This window comes from Arvicanthis niloticus, chromosome 2, assembly GCF_011762505.2.
Source record: "Arvicanthis niloticus isolate mArvNil1 chromosome 2, mArvNil1.pat.X, whole genome shotgun sequence".
Lineage (NCBI taxonomy): Eukaryota > Metazoa > Chordata > Mammalia > Rodentia > Muridae > Arvicanthis > Arvicanthis niloticus.
In genome coordinates this window covers 116,297,438-116,319,331 of record NC_047659.1, presented here as the reverse complement: position 1 = coordinate 116,319,331, position 21,894 = coordinate 116,297,438, and the positions used below count along the sequence as shown (strand labels likewise).

The following is a 21,894-nucleotide window of genomic DNA, read 5'->3' as shown; positions in this document are numbered from 1 at the left end:
AAGGCCGGAGTTGAGAAGGTAGTGGCTTTATCATTATTTTAGGGAACAGTATTCCAAGGAAAGTGAATAGTAAGTGCAAAGACTGTAAATCATACTGTCTTGGAACTGCCCCAAAGCCCCAGAGTTAGAGGAAAAGGAGCAGGGGTAAGGCTAGGTGGGGAAAAATAAGCTAGGAACCCCAGGGGCTGCAGACAGGGAGCTGAATTGCTGTGGTCCTGTTTGGGTAAGTAGACCTGCTTGAATACCCACTAGACACTGGCTCTCTCACTGCGAGCTCTCTATAGCTTATGGATTAGTTACCTTTCTAATCCTGTGATGAAGCATCATGGCCAAGGTGACTTAGAGAGAGAAGGGTTTATTTGGGGCTTACAGTTACAGAGGGATAAGTTCATGCCCACCGCAGTAGGGAAGTGTAGCATAGGACTGGAGCTGGAAGCTGAGAGTGAACTGGGATGACACATGGCTTTTGAAACCTTGAAGGCTACCGTCAGTGATGAATTTTCTCCAGCAAGGGCATACTTCCTAAGCCTCCCCAAACAGGGTCACCAACTGGGGAGCGTCATATTCAAATGCTTGAGAAGCAGGGAGTGGGGTGGGCAATCTCATTCAAGTCGACACAGTTTACTTTATGAAGAGTCAAATTCTTTGTCCTAAGCTGGGCAGTGGCTGGAAGCAAGAGAAGAGAGAAAGAAGTGGTGCTGGACAGCTGAGTGGTGTAGAAGCTGTGGCATACATACTTGTGGAGGAAGAGGGGACACACCATTTGTGTCCTTCCTTACTTTGCTGGGGACCAGTGGTGAGGATGCAGGCTAGGAACACTGTGGCCCATGGAACAGGAAAGCTAGAGTATACTGGACCATGTGCCGTGGCCCCCACAATGGACTGCACTGGTAATTGGGAAATAGGCAAGGGACAGGCAATTAGAAAGCACTGCAGACATGGAGGAAAAGGGAGACAGGCCAGTGGCTGAAAAAGGCTGAGCCCAGAAAAATGTCTATGGGTCAGAACAGTAATGACACAGCTATATAAACGATGACAGAAGGCAGCAGACCCTGCTGGGAGGCTCATTGCAGGCGTTCTGCCAATTTTTAACTCATTTTCTGTATTTTGAGAGTTTCTTAATAACAAGACCTATGAGAACTTTGATTTTTGGTTTAGTATTAATTGTATTATGAACTAGTGTCACTGAGCCTTGTGTCTTTATCAGACGGTGGTTGAGACCAGGCTTACCAAAGAAGACAGGGGCACACAAGTTCCTGGGCTCTCAGCTTGCTAACCACTGAAAGTATGGCATGCATTTTCTTCTGTCCACTTTTGTACATGTTCTGTTGTACTGTTTTGTACCGTTCTATTGCTGTGAAGACACAATGACTAAAGAAACTTATAAAAGCATTTAACTGGGGGCTTACTTACAGCTTCAGAGGCTGAGTTCATGACCATCCTGGCAGTGGAAGGCAGAAGACAAGCAAGCTTGGTGCTGAAGAAGTAGCTGAGAGCTTACTTATCTGCAGGTTGGAGGCAGACAGACTGGGCTTTTGAAACCTCAAAGCCACCCCCAGTGACACAACTCCAATAAGGCCACACCTACTCTTTCCCAAAACAGCCCCACCCACCAGGGGATGAAGGATTCAAATATGAAGGCCTTTCTCATTCAAACCACTACAGTATGCTGCAGTAGACTAAGCCTCTGGGATCCTTCAGAGAAAATGTTCATTCATCCAGCAAATCAATAGCCTCCCTCTTTAGAGAGCAGTTTAATGGTTAGTGCCTGGTCTTCTGCTTGAGAGCTCAAGTCCTTTCCAAAGCCTTGCCTGTATCCCACATGCTTTCCTGAGTCTTCTTTACTGTTGTCTCTAGGCTGAAGATCTGATTACCTTTAGTATGGTGATTCAAAGTCAGATGGCAAGAGGAGGTACAGGAAGAGGATTGTATGGTAGACTCCCAGAGCTGTCATTTCTGAGCCTAGACCATCTCATTAGCACTTTATAGTCTGTCTGGCAGAATAAGAGGTTGACTCATATGGTCTAAGGCTACCAGGTCTTGTAAATGACAGCTTGTTGGGATTGGAGATTTCATCACCTTTTTTGCATCTTAAGGTATCTATGTTTGCTTATTTCCACTCAGTGCAAGCTCTTGAATATGACATAAGCATTTCTTGCTGCCCAGTTATTTTCTATCCTTTCCACTGAATTACAGATACACAGCCTTTCTTAAACATAATGAATCTCCTTTTAGCAATTAGATCATTACTAAGCACTCTGTGCAAGGTATGTGGCATTCCTGAAGTGCACTGTACATATTGGACATGGAATTTGTGTAAATTGCTGCTTTTGGAAATGGAAAAGCTATTATTCTATGTATCATTTGTGTTAATTTTTCTTCAGAGTTGAAAAGTTGTTTTGAAGTTTAAAGAATAGTGTATCTGGCCGGGCGGTGGTGGCGCACGCCTTTAATCCCAGCACTTGGGAGGCAGAGGCAGGCGGATTTCTGAGTTCGAGGCCAGCCTGGTCTACAAAGTGAGTTCCAGGACAGCCAGGACTACACAGAGAAACCCTGTCTCGAAAACCAAAAAAAAAAAAAAAAAAAAAAAAAAAAAAAAAAAAAAAAAAAAAAAATAGTGTATCTGACAGACTGTATAGTTGCTAATTTCTTTTCTAGTAGTCCAGCTTTGAAACATTTTTGTTTCTTTACAAAACACTGGGAAGCATGTTTTCTTCTTTTAGCTTTTTTTTGGGGCTTACATATTTAATATACCTATTATACAAATTTGAATAATATGAATGAGCTTGAGTAGTGTAAAAAATCTTTTAAAATTCTGCAGTCCTTTATTCATTGCTGGTATTTGGGTAAGCTTGCTCTCTTGCTTGTGCATGTTCTCCTGTATCTCTTGCTTTCAGTTGTGCTTGTGAGCACCCCCCACGTGTGTATACACACACACACACACACACACACACACACGAAGTTTTACATGAGTTATCATTATACATAGTCTAATGCTGTGTTTTTATGAAGATACCTTAATAATTTGTTCATACCAGGATAGGAAGATTTACATTGTCCTTCCACGGCTGTATTGTGTTATACTGGGCTCCTATAATAAACTGTTCACCACTTCTGTAGTGTTCACTACTCCTGTAGTGTTGCTGTAAGCGATTAACACTGCTCAAATTGCCCTGCCAGTGCTGGTACAAATGCCTTGTTACTCACCCCAATGTTCTGAGTTCCTGAAAGAAACACACACACACACACACACACACACACACACACACACACACACAGAGTCTTATTATATATATATGTACTTTAAACAGCTCCATGGCTGGGCCACTTCCAAACCTCCACGTTGCTAACGCCTCCCCTCCGATACTCCTGAGTTATTACTTACTAAAATCTATATTCCATCTTTGCCACCCCAAACCCAATGGAGGCAGGGAGGGTCCTGGGGCTCTTCTTCCCTGGTTGTTACATGATTTGGTGTGCTTTCTCTTCTGCAGCTCTCAAGCTTGGATCTTATTTCTTTCCTGGCATGGCAATTCTTTTTCTTCTCTTGGTCCCCTTGCCTGCGAATCCTGAATTGCCTTTGTTCTCTCTGCCCAGCTACTGGCCGAAGGCAACTTTATTTATCAATAAGAACCAACTGGGGGCAGGGACCCTCAGCGTCTTACATGTGGGATTCTTGTGTAGTTTTGGGAACCCAATTAACATAATATAAGTGTTAAGCCAAATCCACAACACTGTAGGCTGTGAGTGTTACACTCTCACACAGTCAGCAGATTGTATGCCGAGGAGTGGCTCCCAGGGAACAGACAAGGGTTTTGTTTACTTGTGTAGGGGTACAACAGAACTCACTAATTTAGGCTGATAATAGAGCAAGAACATCATTATGATTTTCTAGAGGTAAAGACAGTCCTTTGGGGGAGGGCCACTTAAATCTTTGCTAAATCAATATCACAGAAAAGCCACCCTTTTAACCTGTCCAGGAAGAAGGTCATTTCAATTGCACACTGTCTCTGATACCCTTTTAAAATATGGAGTCTGGGAGATGACTCAGTGGATAAATAAAGCACCTCCCCCACAAATTCAAGGACTGGAGTGCACATCCCTAGAACCCATCTAAAAGCCATGTAGTTTTGGGGCCTGGCATGTATAATGCCAGGAGTAGTGGAGATTGGATCCCCAGAGCAAGCTTCCTTGCTACGCTGTACAGAATCGGGGAACCAGGAGGTCTGGTTCAGTGAGAGGCCCTGCCTTAATAAATAATGTGGAGAATAACTTGAGGTGTCCACAAATGTGCACTAATAAGTGTGTGCAGCTGCAAATATGGGACCACTCACACATACATATCTACAGACTACACTCATAAACATGCAAAAATAAAATAAAATAAGCTACTCTCTAGGCTCTTTTTTCCCTTCTGGATTTAAAATGAGTCTGTACCTTATGCCATATTTTTCCTGGTTTTGCTCTTCTCTCTCTCTCTCTGTCTTTCTCTGTCTCTCTCTGTCTCTCTCTGTCTCTGTCTCTCTGTCTCTCTGTCTCTGTCTCTGTCTCTCTCTGTCTCTGTCTCTCTCTCTCTCTCTCTCTCTCTCTCTCTCTCTCTCTTAGCAAAATGAAATAAATGAAATAAAGTGCATTTTTAGATGTGTTTCCTGGCATTCTTCCACTGCTTTTTATAAGTGTGGCCCCAATCAACTGAGCAGTGGGGAGCCCAGCCATGTGGGGTCCAAGCTGAAGTGAACTGTCCTCTCTAACCCTTCTTTCTACAGGCAGTGAGGATATATGTGCTTCCTGTTGCTGCTGGAGGGTTAATTGTTACTCTATGCAAAGCTGTTTTGTAGGCTATTATTATATGATTAATAATAGTTATTTGACACAGACATTATTTGAAGGTCTTCTCTACCTTCTTCACCACTTTTCTGTTTTCTTAACTGTTGAGAGTGATGGGTAAGAAATGACCATTTAGGTCTTGCTTTACGTATTCTATTTCTTAACTTCCCCTTCTGATATAAATTGGTCCCAGTCCAGCTTAAAACAATATACAAGTATGATTGGCTTAAACTGTTTAATGGGATTTCTGTGAGCTTTTCTTCTCTTTCTCTCTCTCTTTTTTTTTTTTTTTTTTTTTTTTTTTTTTTTTTTGATGGGGGTGGGTTAGACAGGGTTTCTCTATGTAGCCCTGGCTGTCCTGGAACTCACTCCATAGACCAGGCTGGCCTTGAACTCAAGAGATCCTCTCCCTCTGCCTCCTGAGTGCTAAGATTGAACTGTGAACCATCACTGCCTGGCTTCTGTGACTTTTTCAATTGGTACTGGTATTTATTTAATATTTTATTTCAGCAGTCTGTCAACAAAGATCTTTTTGTCTATAACTAAGAGAAAACTAGATATAAGTGGATAAAAGGAATCTCTCTTTTCTATATAAAGAGGTCCTGCCTGTCTGCAGGCAGGGCAAACCAGAGTGAGCTAATATACCTGTTCTATAATGTTGACTGTCCAGGCTTCCTGTCTTCTGCTGTGTCATCCTCACTAAGACAGATTTGTGCTCAAAGTGTCAAAGTACCCACAGCCACCTGGATGGAGTGATGTGGTATCCAGAGCCATTAAAGAGCTGCTTCTCCTTATGTCTTTTCAGGAGCTATGGGTACTTCCCCACTACTTCTGCCAGTCTTCTGTATAGACGGATCCGCACTGTGTCACAGGCTTTGGCCTGTTGCTGTCACCAGCAAGGGTTATGTTACCATCATAATTGGCTCATTTACCTCAGGCCCACTCCCTATGGGTGGGGTATATGTCAGCCTTCCCAGTAGGTACAGCTCTGTGAAGGAGTAAACTAATTCTCTGTTAGGAAGAGTGAGGGGCTGATTGAGGAGGCAGGTAGGTGGGTGAAGGAACTGGGGAGAACCAGTAGTGTTGACTTCAGGCAGCTCTAATGCTTTTGTCTGAAGTGCTATGGAAAACCCTTAAGGAAATGAGTTGCCAATTACGACATGCATACATACGTACATACATATGGGAACATTAAAAGAATTTAGTGTAATTAGTGTGTAACTAAGGAAACAGTTAAATATGACTATCATGTATGGGACAAACAGAACTATCAAAGAAGCCAAAAGATATGTTTATTTCCTGCAAATGAGACTGTATTGTAGCCTGGCATGTTGGGGTATGCTTTAATCTCACACTAGAGAGGCAGAGAGAGACAGAGAGAGGCAGAGAGAGGCTCAGAGAGAGGGGCAGAGAGAGAGAGGCAGAGAGAGGGGCAGAGAGAGGGGCAGAGAGAGGGGCAGAGAGAGGGGCAGAGAGAGAGGCAGAGAGAGGCAGAGAGAGGCAGAGAGAGGGGCAGAGAGAGGGGCAGAGAGAGGGGCAGAGAGAGGCAGAGAGAGGCAGAGAGAGGCAGAGAGAGGCAGAGAGGGGCAGAGAGGGGCAGAGAGGGCCAGAGAGAGGGGCAGAGAGAGGCAGAGAGAGGCAGAGAGAGGCAGAGAGAGGCAGAGAGGGGCAGAGGGGCAGAGAGAGGCACAGAGAGGGGCAGAGAGAGGGGCAGAGAGAGGCAGAGAGGGGGGCAGAGAGAGGGGCAGAGAGAGGGGCAGAGAGAGGCAGAGAGGGGCAGAGAGAGGCAGCGAGAGGGGCAGAGAGAGGCAGAGAGGCAGAGAGAGGGGCGGAGAGGCAGAGGCAGAGGGAGGCAGGTGGATCTCTGTGAGTTCGAGGCCAGCCTGGTCTAAGTCCAGGACAGCTAGGGGAACACAGAGAAACCCTGTCTTTCTAGGAAAAAAAAAAAAAAAAGTACGTATTGTGTGATTTTGGTCCCAACATGTCTTCATTTCTTCTAATGGCCCAGTAGTAAAACTTGGGCACGGGGTACATGTGTATTTTCTCTTGGCCTTGGAAGCACATAGCACCAAAAGCCTAGTTAGACTTCATTCAGTGAGTGGTCTAAAGTACTTGTTTTCTTACTATGCATTATAAATCACATATGTACAGGGCTTATTCTCTTATATGCATTAATTTTTTATTTTGTTTATTACTTGTGGGGTGTGTGTGTGTGTATGTGTGTGAGTGCGTGCCAGAAGAGGGAGTCATATCTCACAGAGCTAGAGTCAAAAGAGGTTGTAAGTCACCTAATGTTAATGCTAGGAATCAAACTCTGGTTCTTTGTAAGAACCAGCAAGTACTTTTAACCTCTGAGCCATTTCTCTATCCCCTAGTAAAACATATTTTAAAAAGCTTGTTTGCCTAGCACATGGCTTGGCTTCAGATAAATGCCATGGATGAAATAGATTAGGATTTTATTGAGTGACTGAAGGAGGAACAAAAGAATGGAAGGGCTGAAGGACGATGAAGGAGTGAGACTGGTGAGAGGCTTAGTGGGTAAAGGCACCTGCTGCCAAGCTTGATAACCTAGATTTGTCCCTGGGGCCCCTAAGATGGAAGGAGAGAACCAACTCCAGCACGCTGTCCTCTGACTTTCATTTTGTATGCTACTGAATGTAAGTACTCCTCTTCCCCCAGTAAGTAAAAGTGTGATTATAGAAAAGAAATGAGCCATGGCAACTAAATTGGGAACACAAGGGAAGGAGGACCGAGTTCACCATGGACAGTAACACAAAGGTGAATTTGAGACTTGATTCATAGGCCAGTAGGGTAGAAGAGTTATTGGGGTTAGGGTTGAGGAGTGGGCAGGAAAGATAAGAAATGGCAGGGAGTAGGAGAATGAATCACTTAAAACCGAGACTCAGGAGGCGGATGGTAATCATCAGGTCTAGGCTCTGGCTGTGGGTGTAGGCGGGAGAGATGGAGTTTGACAACTTCATTAGGGATGAGGAAGCCAGGCATCATCCACGTAAATGTTGAAATTACCAATAAAAAAGACAGGCAGCCAGGTCCTACAGTTATTGGAGCGTGTGCTGGAGTGTAAGAGACAGTACCACTCCAGTTGGGGATAGGGTAGTCATTGGTCTGTGATGGATGGTGTGATGAACAGCAAAAGAGCTTTTTGTATATATGAGAAGAGAAGGACCAGAATGGCCTAGAAATTGTCATGTGTGTATGTGTGTGCACACATGTGTGTGTTTATATGTGTGCGTTGAGATTTCAAGGTGTTGTGTTTGTAGTGCCACATGAGTGTAGGAGGGGGGTGTAAGCCTTGTCTGTGTCTGTAAGGGAAGTGTTCTGAAGGCATTGTCAGGTTTAGGGAAGAACTCTGTTAAAACTATGGTGGAAGAGAGGAGACGAATTTGTTGAGTTTTACTGGATATTGTAGGTGGGCGGGCTGTGTTAGAGACCTGGGGTGAGATTCAGTAGTATCCATATCTGTATGGTGTTGGTATCCAAGATGAGGGTCATGTGAAAAGTTTCGAGTTTTCAAGAGATGAATGCAAACCTGAGGAAGTCTTGGGAATTGTCTGAATTACTGTTCCTGATTACAGCCTTAAGGTTTCTTAGGCAGTTTGTGGTAAGCAGGTGAGGGAGAGGATATGGTGTCTTCTAAAGAACTAGGAGGGATTTCTCCAACTCCATTGGGTGGAGAGGATTAAGAGAGGAACCAGAACTATTCTGAGTATATTATTAGTTAATATCTGAACGACTTGGGAAGTGATTGCATATCAAATATTTCTAGTGCCTAAAAGTGGATGAGGTTGGAAGTATTGTGCTACTTGAGAGTTTTGCTGAAATAAGAAGTCTCATGTGTTACAAAGAATATGTGTCAAACAGACATTGGTCTTCTGGTTCTTAAAGTTTCATAGAAATTGCGTAAGTGTCCGAGACTGGAAACGATACACAGAGAAAGAGATGAGGAGCAGCAGGGAGGACTGAGATTCAGGAAAGATGAGGAGCAGCAGGGAGGACTGAGAGTTAGGGAAAGAGATGAGAAGCAGCAAGAGGACTGAGATGCATAACATGGAGAGGTGGGGTTTGCTTTTGATCTGACTTTGACCCCAGCAGCTCAAGAACTTGCTGTTGGCATTTGAAATTGTGGGATAGAACCCAGACGAAGAGTGAGAGTTAAGGGCAGATTTGGTCTGCTTTGTGTGCTGAGCTCAAGGCTGAATCTTTGGGAGGCATGGGCTCATTAAGAGTGCTATACATTGATTTTCTTTGTGAAATTCTTTGGAACTGTTGAAATCAGAACTTTGTGTTTTAGTTACTTTGAGAGATAAAGGGAGCTGGTAGCTCAGAGGAGATACTTTGTTTTTGTCATAAGGTCTCACTATGCAATCTTGGTTGGCCTGGAACTTGCTATGTAGAACAGGCTGGCTCAAACTTAGAGATCCATTTGTCTCAGCATCCTTGGATCAAAGGCATGTGGAACCACCCCTGGTACATATTTTAATCTTTAAAATGTGAATTTTCTATGAATATTTGTGCCAAGGTTGGGGGTATGGCTCCAGGGGTAAAATGTTTGCTGCACAATTTTTGAGGGGTTCTCAGAACTTACATAAAGCTAGGTGTAGTGTTTATGTGTTATCCCAGAGTCCTAAAGTGAGATGGTGGGAGGCAGAAAAGACAGTCCATGGAAGCTTGAGGGCCAGCCATCCAGGGATAGCCATCAGTGAACAACCAAGAGACACTGTCTCAAACATTGCGGAAGGCAAGGACTGACAGTTGAGGTTATCCTCTGACCGCCACACCTAAGTGTTGGACATGGCGGGCATAAATATCTCTCTGTAAATAAGTGTAGCATTAATTCATCATTCTCATTTTCAAGCAATTTACTTATTAAAAGTAAAAGAGAAATTGATATCAATTCATTAATTACTTAATTATCAATTAATTAATTACTATATGATTATATAGTAGCAAGCATAGAAGCTTTGCTGTTTTTTGACCAGATTTCTTTCTAATATATCAGACAAATAATAAATGGTGTATAGATATGAACTAATTTTATAAAATGAATATTGACAATGGTTTAAGGGATGAAAAAAATGTGTATGTTGCTATTATTTTGAAAACAATTAGAATTTAATAGTTTTAGAGTAGGTCTTTTTTTTTTGTTTTTTTGTTGTTGTTGTTGTTTTTTTTTGTTTTTTCGAGACAGGGTTTCTCTGTGTAGCCCTGGCTGTCCTGGAACTCACTCTGAAGACCAGGTTGGCCTCAAACTCAGAAATCCACCTGCCTCTGCCTCCCAAGTGCTGGGATTAAAGGCCTGCGCCACCACCGCCCGGCTGTAGAGTAGGTCTTACTGAGTGATTTTATATTTAGGTGAGCTTGAGCATATTTGGGACGGCATGGCAGTGGACTAATTTTGTATTTATGATAGAAGCTGTCATCCTATCTTAGTTGTGAATCATTTTGGCCACTATTGTAAAAAGTTTTGCTCTGATTTTACAAATAAGTCACTTTCTTGTTTGCTGTGATCTTCAGGACTACTTTTGTTTCGTCCATAGGAAGGGACTAGGCTATCAGCCACATGTCTGAGTTCTGCTGCCATGCAGCAGGATGCACACCTGAAAGCAGCAGCTGTGCAGCCAGCCTGGCGTCTCTTCCTGCTAGCTGACTTGGGGAGAAAACTGAGCTTAGATAAAGGACTGAGCCTCCTTCTCTCGGCCCTTCCTGTACAGGGTGATTCCGTCTTGACCACACCTGTTTTAGGCCTGATCACTTTAGGCTTAGAGTCTAAATGTGAGTCTAAGTCATGCTTTCCATTGCATAAATGTATATTTCTACCTACATAAGGATTTTGTGTTTGTATATAGGCAGTATAGGAAACATAATAGTCTTTAGTGTTATATTTTTGGCTTTTTGAGACAGTCTCGATTTGTATCCCAGACTGGCCTAGACTTTTAGACTGGCTTTGAACTTGTGGCAGTCCTCCTGTCTCATCTTCCTAAACGCTGGGTTATATGCATCACCTATCACACTCAGCTAGTATAAGAAACATCTTAAGAGTCTCATATAAAACTCGTTTTTTCAGGAGTGGATTTCTCTTATAGTAATGATAGCTTAAATGTGTTTGTTGATTAGTCATGGAAATGTAATCATTCCTTGGCCATCTCCTGTTCTATGACGATTAAGCTGCTGAGTCTGGAGAGGCTTCCTGGTACAGAGTTGGTTACGTCTCCTAGATAAGCTCCTGGTGTTTACCCATGCTAACACTTCACAGCACTGGACGGCATGAGGAGGTACTCAGATGTACCAGTTGGTGTCACAGGGAGTCCTGCCCTAACTCGGGCTAGAACAAGTCACTGTTGACAGAACGTTTGAATCAAGGTACAGCTGTGCATGGCATCTTTACATCATAAAGAAAAGAAGGACACCAACCTAGGCAATTACTTAAATATGAAATCAGAATTATATCAGCCTCTAAGGCTAATATTGGCCAGGAAAGCCAGTCATACCAGGCTTATCACCATTGACTTACATTTCTGCTAAAATTTTCAAACTTGTATCTGCCTAGTTTGTTATTAGTTATTTATTATTTTCTTTGCTTTCCCTCTCTCCCTCTCCCCGCCTGCCCCCCCACCCGTGTGTGTGTGTGCACACGTGTATTTGTATGTGAACCTGTGTGTGGATACACCCTTCTGTCCATGCCCAGAGGTTGACATTTGGTGTTTTTTCCCATTGTTTTCCATTTCCTCGAGAGGGGGGTCCCTCACTTAACTGGAGCTTGGTGATGCAGCTAGACTGGCTACCCAGCAAGCCCCACATCTGACTGACTCTACCCGAAAGTGCTAGGATTACAGGTGTATACTGTACGTGGTTTTTTCATAGGTGCTGGGGATCTGAACTCAGTCTTTAGGATTGCTGGGGAAACACTGAGTCACCTTCCTGGCCTCCAGTTTTCTTCTTCTTACCAAGTGTTTCTAAGTGGTTGTTTGTTTTAACAAGTCACCTTGAGTTCTTCACTTGTCTTTTTTCACTGTGGCAAGTCTATGGTTTTGATTATCTGATCTTCAGTAACATTATCCAGGAAACTGGATTAAAATAGAAGGTGCATACAGATACTTGTCTAGAACTAGGTAGCTCTTAGCTTTGTGCTATGGTTAAAGAAGGCTGACAGTCCCCTCTCTCACGGAGGAGCTGGGCTTGGGTTTCCTCCTCTGTTTTTGAGTCCAGTGGGGACTCCTGAGTGAGCTAAAGACTTCCCTTCATTTGGCATTATAGAGATCTGTTATGACCCTTCTTACTGAGGAGTGATAGATTGCCATTGAGAAGGATTGTGTGTAGAAAGAGATGGAAGGAGAATTGGCCTGGTTTCATGGGTATGCTTGTTGGCAGTATTTACTGTTGAGTTGGGATTAAGTGCTATTTAGTATGGGATGGTCTCATTAAGTGTATGAATGCTTGAGTCATTGAATTTGATGGCTTTATACATAGGTGAGGTTGTGTTATTTCTTCCTGGTGAGAGAGCTTTGCCAGAAGCTAAGTAATTATAAAAAACAACTAACATTTAGATGATGCTAACTGATATTCCACAAGCACTCTGCACATGCTTATTTTCTCATCACCATTGCCCTGCAGTATAGGGACCATTGTTAGGTCTGGTTTTTATATGAAATTGAGGAACAGTGTTTTACTTCATTTGTCTTAGAACATTGTAGTTTCTGTGCTTGAAGCCAGTCTGCTCCAAAGGTTGTGCCCTTTGCTTTTTCTGTTGACTTCCAACTAGAAGTGGAGGAAGAATCATCAGTATCAGGTTTAGTGACAGGAGTGCAAAGGATTGAGTACCTTTGAGCGATGATGGGAAAGTGCTGCAGTGGCCTGGCTGCTGGTGGCAGAGGTGTGAGTAGTAGAAGGTATTTCAGGAGCTTAGAAAGGACCTCAAGCTCTGCAGGGCTGCCCGGCATTGCTGCCCGGTGGTTTTTGGCAGTCCTTGGCTGAGTTGCATGATGATGCTAAGATGGAAAGCAGGCTTCCTTGTCAGAGCTGGAGGGTCAGTGTGGTCGCCACCTGCCCTGTCGGCTCACTCCTCCTCCCGTTTCCTCAGCAGACCCTGAGGCTGTGGAAGGTCTGCTCCCCACTCTTGCTGACACTGCTCACTCTGCTCTCCCTTCTTACTCTGAGCACTTCCTGTCCTTTTTCTTATGGCTTTTCAGCATATCTCCAGGGGGTCATTTATTTCTTCTAAATTCCTGATCTGCTTTCTAGTTTTGCTTTGAAGTCAGAAGCTCAGGCATGAATTCTACCTAGGCCATGACTTCCTTTCCATGTTTTGGACTGGTGAACAGGGAGTTCTTCATTGAAGGGTGCTCCCCACCCTACATACTGCTCCATCTACTTCACAGGGTTGTAGGAGGGGTAGAATAGAGTCACTCAGGAAATATCTTGTAAAGCATAAAGTAGACCATAAGTATATGCATTATTACTATCCCAAACCTGCCTGTGTGGGGTTTCTATTCCTTGCTTTGGTACCCAGCATGGGCTTCAGCCTGGTACCCTGCTGGTGTTGGTTATGTTTACTTGTATATCGTGATGGCCTTGGCTTTTAATTTCTAAGCACTAGGAAGAGTATTACTTGGCAGATAGGGCACAATAAGTGAATGTATTAGCCAAAAAAGCCTGCTAAACGAAGTCTGTGGTTAAGGTAGTCCCCCTATCCCTGATCAAACCCTTCCTTTATATCTCTATGCTTCTTAACGTTAGCCCTGCTAAAAATACTTTTATTCCAGTCTCCCCCCCAACCCCCCAGGATGCTAAACCGCAGTCCCTTCTCTAAGACCTATCTTTACTCTGCATTCTCTGGATTGGATCTTGGATTAGAGGTGTAAAACATTTGATATTCAGACTTTGGTCATTCATTAAACAAATGGGTACCCATACCCCAAGTTATTCCCTGGGTTAGAAGGGGCAGCAGTCAACAGTGCAGGTAGAATTCCTGCCCTTATGCCATTTCTGTTCTAGTGAGGGTCACAAAAGATACAGACGTAACTGAGTAAGTGGTATTTTGGCCCATTTTAATGCAATCTTTGATGAGGACTCCCAGGGCAGTGAGGTCCTCAGCTGGTATAGATAAATTGATTGTGTTAACTAGTGCTATGCCTGACTTACTACTTGTCAGATGACCTTTAAGTTATCTACTTGTCCTGCCACTGAGAACTTTAAGCTCTTATCAACAAGAAAGACTCTGGTTGGTTGAGGAAGAAAGGTGGCTGCTACCTGGATTTTGGGCTTCAGGAAAGCATTATGTGGAAGCCCCTCAAAGTTCTTGAGGCCTGATTTTGTTCTGGTTGCTGGTATTTTGAATGTTGTGGAGGGACTAGGGAGTCAAGGGGTAAGGTGGGAGAGTACTGATCATCTAGTAACCTCTCTGGGTTGCACTGATGCCCTGCTAAGGGGCTATTTGTTTCTGTGGCTTCCTGAGGATGAAGCCCTTTCACTCTAAGGACTAAGGCAGTAGATGGGATGAAAAGTACAGAGTGATACTTGGGACATTTGTGGATTTCTTGAGGCATTAATGAGCGATCCCATTTCTGAAAGATGAGGCCAAACCAGCTATAGGATGGTCTGGAAGTCAAGTCAGTGTCCCTGAGGGGACTCAAGTGGAAAATATGTTTGGGAACTTTGAGGACTGGAAAGATGTCATGGTGGGTAGAGTGTAGGGCCTAAGTGGTATGCAGTGGAGGTGGTTATTAGGGATAATTGTTCAGTGGAGATGTAGACAGACTGACAGTGGGGCGATGTGTTTCAGTTGACAGTGAGAGGTGACTGGGCCACCTGTGCTTAGCCCTCTACAGAAAGAGCATTTTGTGACAGACTTGCCACTAAGTTTGAACTGTAGTTAAAACATGCACAGTCCTTCCTGCCAGTGTGTACTTCCCCTGTGTGACTTCCACATACTTTTTCCCTTGTCCTGGGACTTGTCATACTGCTTCCTTCCCCAGGGCATGCTGGATTTCTGACCGAATCAGTCCCTGCCCTTACAGAACCTACAGGCCCACTCACACATTAATATACCCCTGAATCTAGAACAAAATGTTACTGATTTTTTTAAACAATTGAATAAAAGAAACACTCTACAAAAGTCAATGGTAAGATAATGACTACCACTTGTATGCCTACAAAGCAGGAAATCCTGAGGCCATTAGCACATAAATGTCATGTTGTAACAGGCAGATTCTGAATAAGGCTGTCAAGGATTCCTGGAAAGATAATGTTACTCCTAAGAATGATAGTAGTCAGAGAAGAAGGTGTAGTTCAGTTGGTAGAGTGCTTGCCTAGAATGTGTGAGGCAGTAATTCAGTCCCCAGTACCACATAAAACCAGATGTGGTTCAGGAGAGGTGGAGACAGGAGGATCATAAGTTCAAGACCATCCTCTACTGTATAGACAGTTTCAGGCCATCTTGGCTTATAGACCTTGTCTCTAAATAAGTCAATAGATAAGTAAGTAAGCAAGTTCATGGACAAACAAATGGTAGTGTTTATGTTGGTGGATGATATTAGTTTCACTGTTGCCTGTAATTACCCAGGTAAATTTTTAGCTACTAGGAATTTCTACTGTTTGGTGATGTTTTATTTTGGGCTGTAGAAATAATATGAAATTGACAGATCGTGTGAGTTTAATAAACATCTTGTGTGCATTATTTTAAAGAACGTGTAATAATTTTTACACAAAGGGCTTTCTTTATATGGTAACTAAAGGAAGTCAGTTCTGTAGATCCATGCTGACTCTGACTGTTAGCTGTATGGACTTGAGCATGCAGTGATCATGCCACATGCATTTATAGTATTAGTTAGGACTGCAAACACAGGCAACACTATCCTGCTATGGATTGAATGGCAGCATCAGTTTCTTCTCCTGAGTAATATTTAGGACTTTGAGAATGTTTCTAATTTCCCTTAGATATATAACTATAGATCATTAACTCCAACAGTCAGGACCCTGCAAATGGCACTAGCAACATCACTGGCTTAGAGGAATGAACAAAGGCTTGTTGAAAGTGGACAGCTGCTCTGATGAGGTGTTTTTTTTTTTTTTTTTTTTTTTGCCTGGGCTGATCAGGCCCTTGGGAAGAAGGAACCTCAATGGGAATGGTAACTGTGCCACCTGCCTCTCTGGCATGTAGTCCCTGGTCATAGCAGAACTCTGTGTCACGACTGGAGCACATGATCCACAGTATCAGGTGGAGTGAGGGCAGGGCACCTAGGTGAGTGGGGGAAGGGATGTGTTGGGAATGCACACTAGGTCACTTGGACAGCACTGTGGTGGTGGAGAAGGAGGGCCTGATCTCTGGAAGACCTCCACAAGTTGCTTTTCACAAGTCCACAGAATGGTCCCTCTTCGAGACCCCTGTCAAAGCTGCTTCTTCCAGGGGGCTCTGTGTCTCCTCTCCCAAGAAAACTCCCCAGACTTCCTCCAGACTTTTACCTGGTTCTGTGAGGGTCTTTCCCTCATCAGGTCTGGCCATCTTAGGTGGGCCTTACAGTTTCCTGGACATTTGTGTGTGAATAGTGCCCACTGTGCAGGTTAGAGCTCTCTTAGGGGAATAGCCAAATGAGAACACTCTTTTGTTTTGTCTCATGAGGAAGTAAGACTAGCTTTATTTTCTTTCATTTCTGAAAATGTTTGTGAATCCTAATAATGCCGTAAATGCAAACTTCTCCTTTCAGATAATGTGGATGCAAGTGAGCTCAAGCAGTTTTTTGAGACCAACTATTCTCAGATATATTTCATCTTCTATGAAAATTTTATAACACTGGAAAACAGTTTGAAGTTAAAAGGTAAGCATTTCTACAACCCTTTTTTGAGCATTCAGGAAATTTTGGAAGTTTCATTGTCATGAGCCACAAGTTCTGCATTTTTAAATTTTCTTTCTTCCCGGGCTTTGAGACCTTACTCTGGTGGGCCAGTTGGCATCTCTGTTTTTCCTTGAGTCTTCCCTCATACAGGTGTAAACTGAACAGCAGGTGGCTAAAGGGAAAATAGAAGGAACCCACAGAGGGCATGAATTTCAAAGGGATAATTCATTTAAAGAGCAGGGAAGGAAAATAAGGCGTGGACACTTTTTTTTTTTTTTTTTTTTTTTTGGTAATCCAGATTTAAGCATGCTTGATGGCACAAGCTATAATCCCAGAACTCCAGGGGCAGAGGCAAGAAAAACATGAAGTCAAGAGCAGCCTGGCTTACATAGTGAGACCATACTACAAAAGCCCCAAACCACAAAACAACACCAATGGCAAAATAAAATTTCGTTATAGGAGATGTGAGATGAGATGAGAATCAGTGTCCTTTGTCCATACCTCCTGTCCTTAGAGATTTTCTGTATTCAGTGCGCTTCCTCTGTATGCTCACATACTTTTGCCCATATGTAAAATAATCTTTGGAAAAAAAGCAGCTGTGGGGATTCGGCCAGGGAATTGTGGAGCTTTGAAGCCAGACTATCCTTACCCTTCTTGCTGTTTCTCCTTGAGCATTACTTGGCCTATCTGTGTTGGTGTTCACCCCACTCCCACCCCCATCTCACTCCTGTCAGCAAGATGTAGGTTAAGAGATACACTAGGATTTCAGCATAGTGGTAGCATGCAGAACTTGGTCATTATGGGGAAGCTGCCATCACTATCTTTGCTTTTCTATTTCATGTCATCTGTTTGGGAAATTAGTTAGGAGAACAAAGGGAAGTGTTTTTTCCTAGTCTCTCTGACTAACTCAGCACAGATCCTGCAGGCTAAGGGCTGAGTGCCACAAGGCCACCCCCTTTAATGCCACTTGCAGGTTCTGTGTTGCTGCCTGTGCAGCGACAGACTGCCTATATTCAGACTGCCTACTTTCTTCTCAGGGTTGGTTAATTTGCTAGAGAAGCTGGAAGAATGCAAGGAAACAACCTTACCTACTTATATTTATTAGAAAATGTTTGTTCATTTCCTGCATTACACATGAATAATACAGATTTTAATGGGTGCCTATGAACAGACAGATAAAGAGCTGTGTGCGATCTAGAACACAGGAATGTCCTTGCCATGTCTGGGAGCTCTCTTAGCCAGATTCTTTTTGGGTTTAACGGATGCTTCATTATGTAGGCATAATTGGTCAGTATTAGTCGCAGGTGATGAACTCAGCCTGCAGGCTGTAGGTGGTGGAAGGGCTGAAAGTAGGATTTGAAGTAGAGAACAGCATTGCAGATAGAAGACAGAGCTTGAGCAAAGGCAGTGAAGCGCCCTTAGGGCATGCCGGGGAGTGCGTATCTTTTCCAACATAAGGTATGCGAATGAGATGTGTAGGAAATCCAATCCTGCTTGCCAGGAGCCTTGACTTCCAGGCTAATAAGTTGGGATTTCAATTTTAGTTAGAGCTCTTAAAAACATTTGCCTCTGAGACAAGTGTCCTGTTGAGTGGTGAGTGCATGGGTGAGTTGGGGGTGGGGAGCTGATGCTGTCACCCATGTGAGAGCTGCTACTCTGCTGGAGAACTGGAGAGGACTGACAGCAAGGTGATGGTTAAGGGAATAGAAGAGGTCTGTGAGACTGAGTACAAAGTAGAGAGAAGAGTTAAAGAACCCTTCAGGCTTCTAGTTTGACTTGTGAGGTATTATTGTAACTGCAGGAGCCTTTGAGGAGAAATGTATTTTGGAGGTAAGAGGATGAAGGCAGCTCTGACCAGTCTGTATTTGAGGTACTTTGTATTGAGGTACAGGAGTAAGTGTTGGCTGGGCAGCAGAAGTGTAGGTGAGCTATGTTTGGGAGAAGTGGGTAGAAGCTTGCTGTTGCCAAGGGCAAAAGTCTATCAAGGAAAAGGGAGACAGCAAATAAAGGGAAGGAGATATATTAGTGGAAAGGTATTAGGAAGTTATGTTGTCACAGAAGCCCAGGGGAGAGATGTCATCAAGGCATGTAAGATCCAAAAGCCTGATGATGCAGAAAGATGAGATGCAGTGGGATTAGGAAATGAGAGCTCACTTCTGACCTGAGGACAGCCCTTGGTGAGGAACTGTCAGAAGCTTGGCATGTGAACATGATGCAGTGGGGTGTAGAACCAGGGAAAGCAATCTCGGAGCTGTGATGTGTAGACAGAGAGCCTGTCTTAAGCTGGTCATGGGGGAGTTGCTAAGGGCTGCACCTACAGCCTGAGGAGAGGGACAGCAGATGAAGAAGTAACAGATAATATGGTGTTGGAGAAGGGGGTTGAGAGAGTCAAGTAAACTGTAGAGAGACACAGGCAAGAGCAGAGTGGCTTTTTTGTCTGAGAATATAGACAGACCTTTTGGGACAAGAAAGAAAAACTGAAAGGCTGTTGCAGGAAGTATTAAGACACCAAGTTCCTACTCTCTGCCCTGTCAACCCCTGTTCAAACAGAAGTGTGCCCTGTGTGCGAAGGGGAAGGGATATGGGCTCAGTCTTCAGTGGGCTCTGGTATGCAGCAGGTGGTTCAGAGTCTTACCAAGAGCTTGAGGCTCTAATATACATTAGACTATGTAGTAGTCTGTGCCTGGGATGCTAGCATTTTTTAAAAAGGTGTTTCTCAATTTCTATGTCAGATTTGTAAGATATAAATCTTGAACTTAAGAAAATTTATTTTGCGAAAAACCAAAAAAAAAAAAAAAAGAAAAAGAAAAAAAAAAGAAAATTTATTTTGGCCCAAAGGGTAGATAGTACAAATATGAAATGATCTGGATTTACTTTGGTAGTTTACTTTACTCCACTTTGTTTTATGGGCATGTGGAGGAGAAAGGGGTCATATTTTGCACAATTAAAATAGCAATGAGCTGAGTGTGGTAGCTCAAACCTTAATTCCAGCACTCAGGAGGCAGAAACAGGAGGATCTCTTCAAGGCCAGCTAGGTCTACATAGTGAGTTTGAGGTTTGCCAAGGCTACATAGTGAGACCTTGTCTCAACACACACACACACACACACGCCAAAACAAAAAACAACAAAAAAATCAGTGAAAAATTAAGATATCAAATCCCCAAGCAGCCATCTTTCCAACATTATTTTGTTATACCCCCTTTTCCCTTCTTTCCTCTGTCTTCATTTTTCACCTTTCCTATATCCATTCTTTTAGAAAATTGTGCCACTTTAAGACTGTATCAGTTAGTTTGTGCCATATAAAAAACACTCCCAAATTAAATGTCTTGAGACAACCACCATTCAGCTATGGCTCTCTAGATCTGTTGGGACATTCTTCTGGTTTAGCCTAGCTTGAGCTTTTTGGTCAGCTGGTTTGAATGGCCTCACTCACACATTTTACAGTTGGCCGGATGTCTTAGTTCTCCATGAGGATATTCATCCTCCAGATAGCAGGCCAGATTGGATTCCGTCACAGGATGGCCTCAGTCTCAGCATCAGCAAAAATGCCTCAAATTTGCTAGAATCCTGTTGGTCAAAACCTCTCATGAGGCAGTCCAGATTCAAGGCATACAGAAAGAGACATCTCTGTGGGAGGAAAAGGACTCTGCCCCGTTATGGAAGCTCTCATAAAATTCAGTGATGAACCAATAGGAGCAGGGTGAGATTTTTGGGAAGTTCTTCCTTTTAGTGCAATGTGTACTGAATTGGAGTACCCCAAAACAAAAGAAAGAAAGAAAGAAAGAAAGAAAGAAAGAAAGAAAGAAGGAAAAGAAAGTATACCCCCAAAGGAAGAAATGTTTAGTGGGAATAATGGAATCATTTTATGGTAACTTCAGGTTTCTAGTATTCAGGACAAAACCTTGGAGAATCTGGGTCTCTCTTCAGAAAGTATCATTGGCTTGTCTCTTCACCTATACTAATAGCACCAAAGCTTCTAGTTTCCTCGTCTAGACTGGCACTAGTTACAGAGAGGGTCTCTTCACTTCAGTTCTCTTCCTTCTACACCCAAGTTTCTTTTCAAAAGAGTAACTGAAGCCATGACTTATGATTACTAGCTGTAGCCCTGCAATTGCTTCTCATCCTCAAACCCACTGTAGTGACTCTACCCTGCCTCTAGGCTGCTGTCTTTGCCACGCCTGCTCTCTAAGCTTATCTGCTCCAGTGTCCCATCTTTGCCATAGCCTCCAGGGCCTTCTTGATCCTGTCAAGCATGCTCAGCCACAGGGACTTGGTCTGCTCCACACTCCCTCCCTGGGGAGGGGGAGGAGGGGGACTCCCTCATATTTCTGTATGGTTAGCTTTTTTGCCTATTGTAAAGTTGCTTTCCCTTTGTGAAAGTTGTCTAGTTGTCACTTTCCCAGGAAAGTATTTTTTGCCTTCCCTAATCAAATTGCATATTGGATTTTAATATTCCTCATTTGCTTTTGCTCATGGATTTTCTAACTTATTTATAGTTTGTCTCCTCTTATCAAAATGTAATCTTCCCCAAGACAGGGATTTTTGCTTGTTTGGTTTATTCCTTTGTCCTCAGGGCCCAACAGAATTTCTGAGAAAGAGTTTTATAAATGAATGAATGATGGCTACTTCTTAGAGCCATAAGCATTCAGTTAGATCAGGAGCCTGAAACTGATCACTTTCTTGTCTTGTTTTTGTACTTGTTGTTGAGAGAGATCTTGCTATGAAGCCTAGGCTGGCCTTGAACTCCTGGTGATGTTGAGATAGGTCTTGTTATGAAGCCTAGGCTGGCCTTGAACTCCTGGTGATTCTCCCCTATCCACTACCAGTGTTACAGTAGTGGGCCACCATGCCACACTGGCTTCACTTGATACACTTATATCCACTCATTTACTTACAGCCTGTGACAGCAGAGTCTGGTAGTTTGAGAGAGGTCTGAAAAGCCAAAACTGTTTACTCTCTGATGAGTCTTAAGTTAGATGTAGCTAAACACAATGTCTGTGACATGGCATGGACAATAAATGGTAATTACTACTGGAGATAGGTGGTACAGTTTTTACATTATTATTAGTTCATATTATCAAAGGGGTGTTGTGTGGCTGTGGATGTCACTCAGTCAGTAGAGTGCTTGCCTAGCATGCAGGAAATACCAGGTTTAATTCTAGCACCATATAAAACTGAGTATGGTGACACATCTTTTGTAATCCCAGTATTTAGGAG

At 43.2% G+C, this 21,894-nt stretch overlaps 1 protein-coding gene across 8 annotated transcripts in view; it reads left to right on the top strand.

Moving 5' to 3' along the window:
* Ralgapa2 (Ral GTPase activating protein catalytic subunit alpha 2) overlaps nt 1–21,894 on the top strand; it is a 271,068-nt gene that overhangs the window by 13,695 nt on the left and 235,479 nt on the right. For all 8 annotated transcript variants that reach the window (XR_013108860.1, XR_013108861.1, XR_013108862.1 and 5 more), the window contains exon 2: nt 16,548–16,658. Coding sequence is in view for 3 of the 8 variants with exons in the window: in XM_076929914.1 (XP_076786029.1) it covers nt 16,548–16,658 (111 nt within the window). In the remaining 5 variants the exon portion in view is untranslated. The remainder of the gene's footprint in view (nt 1–16,547; nt 16,659–21,894) is intronic.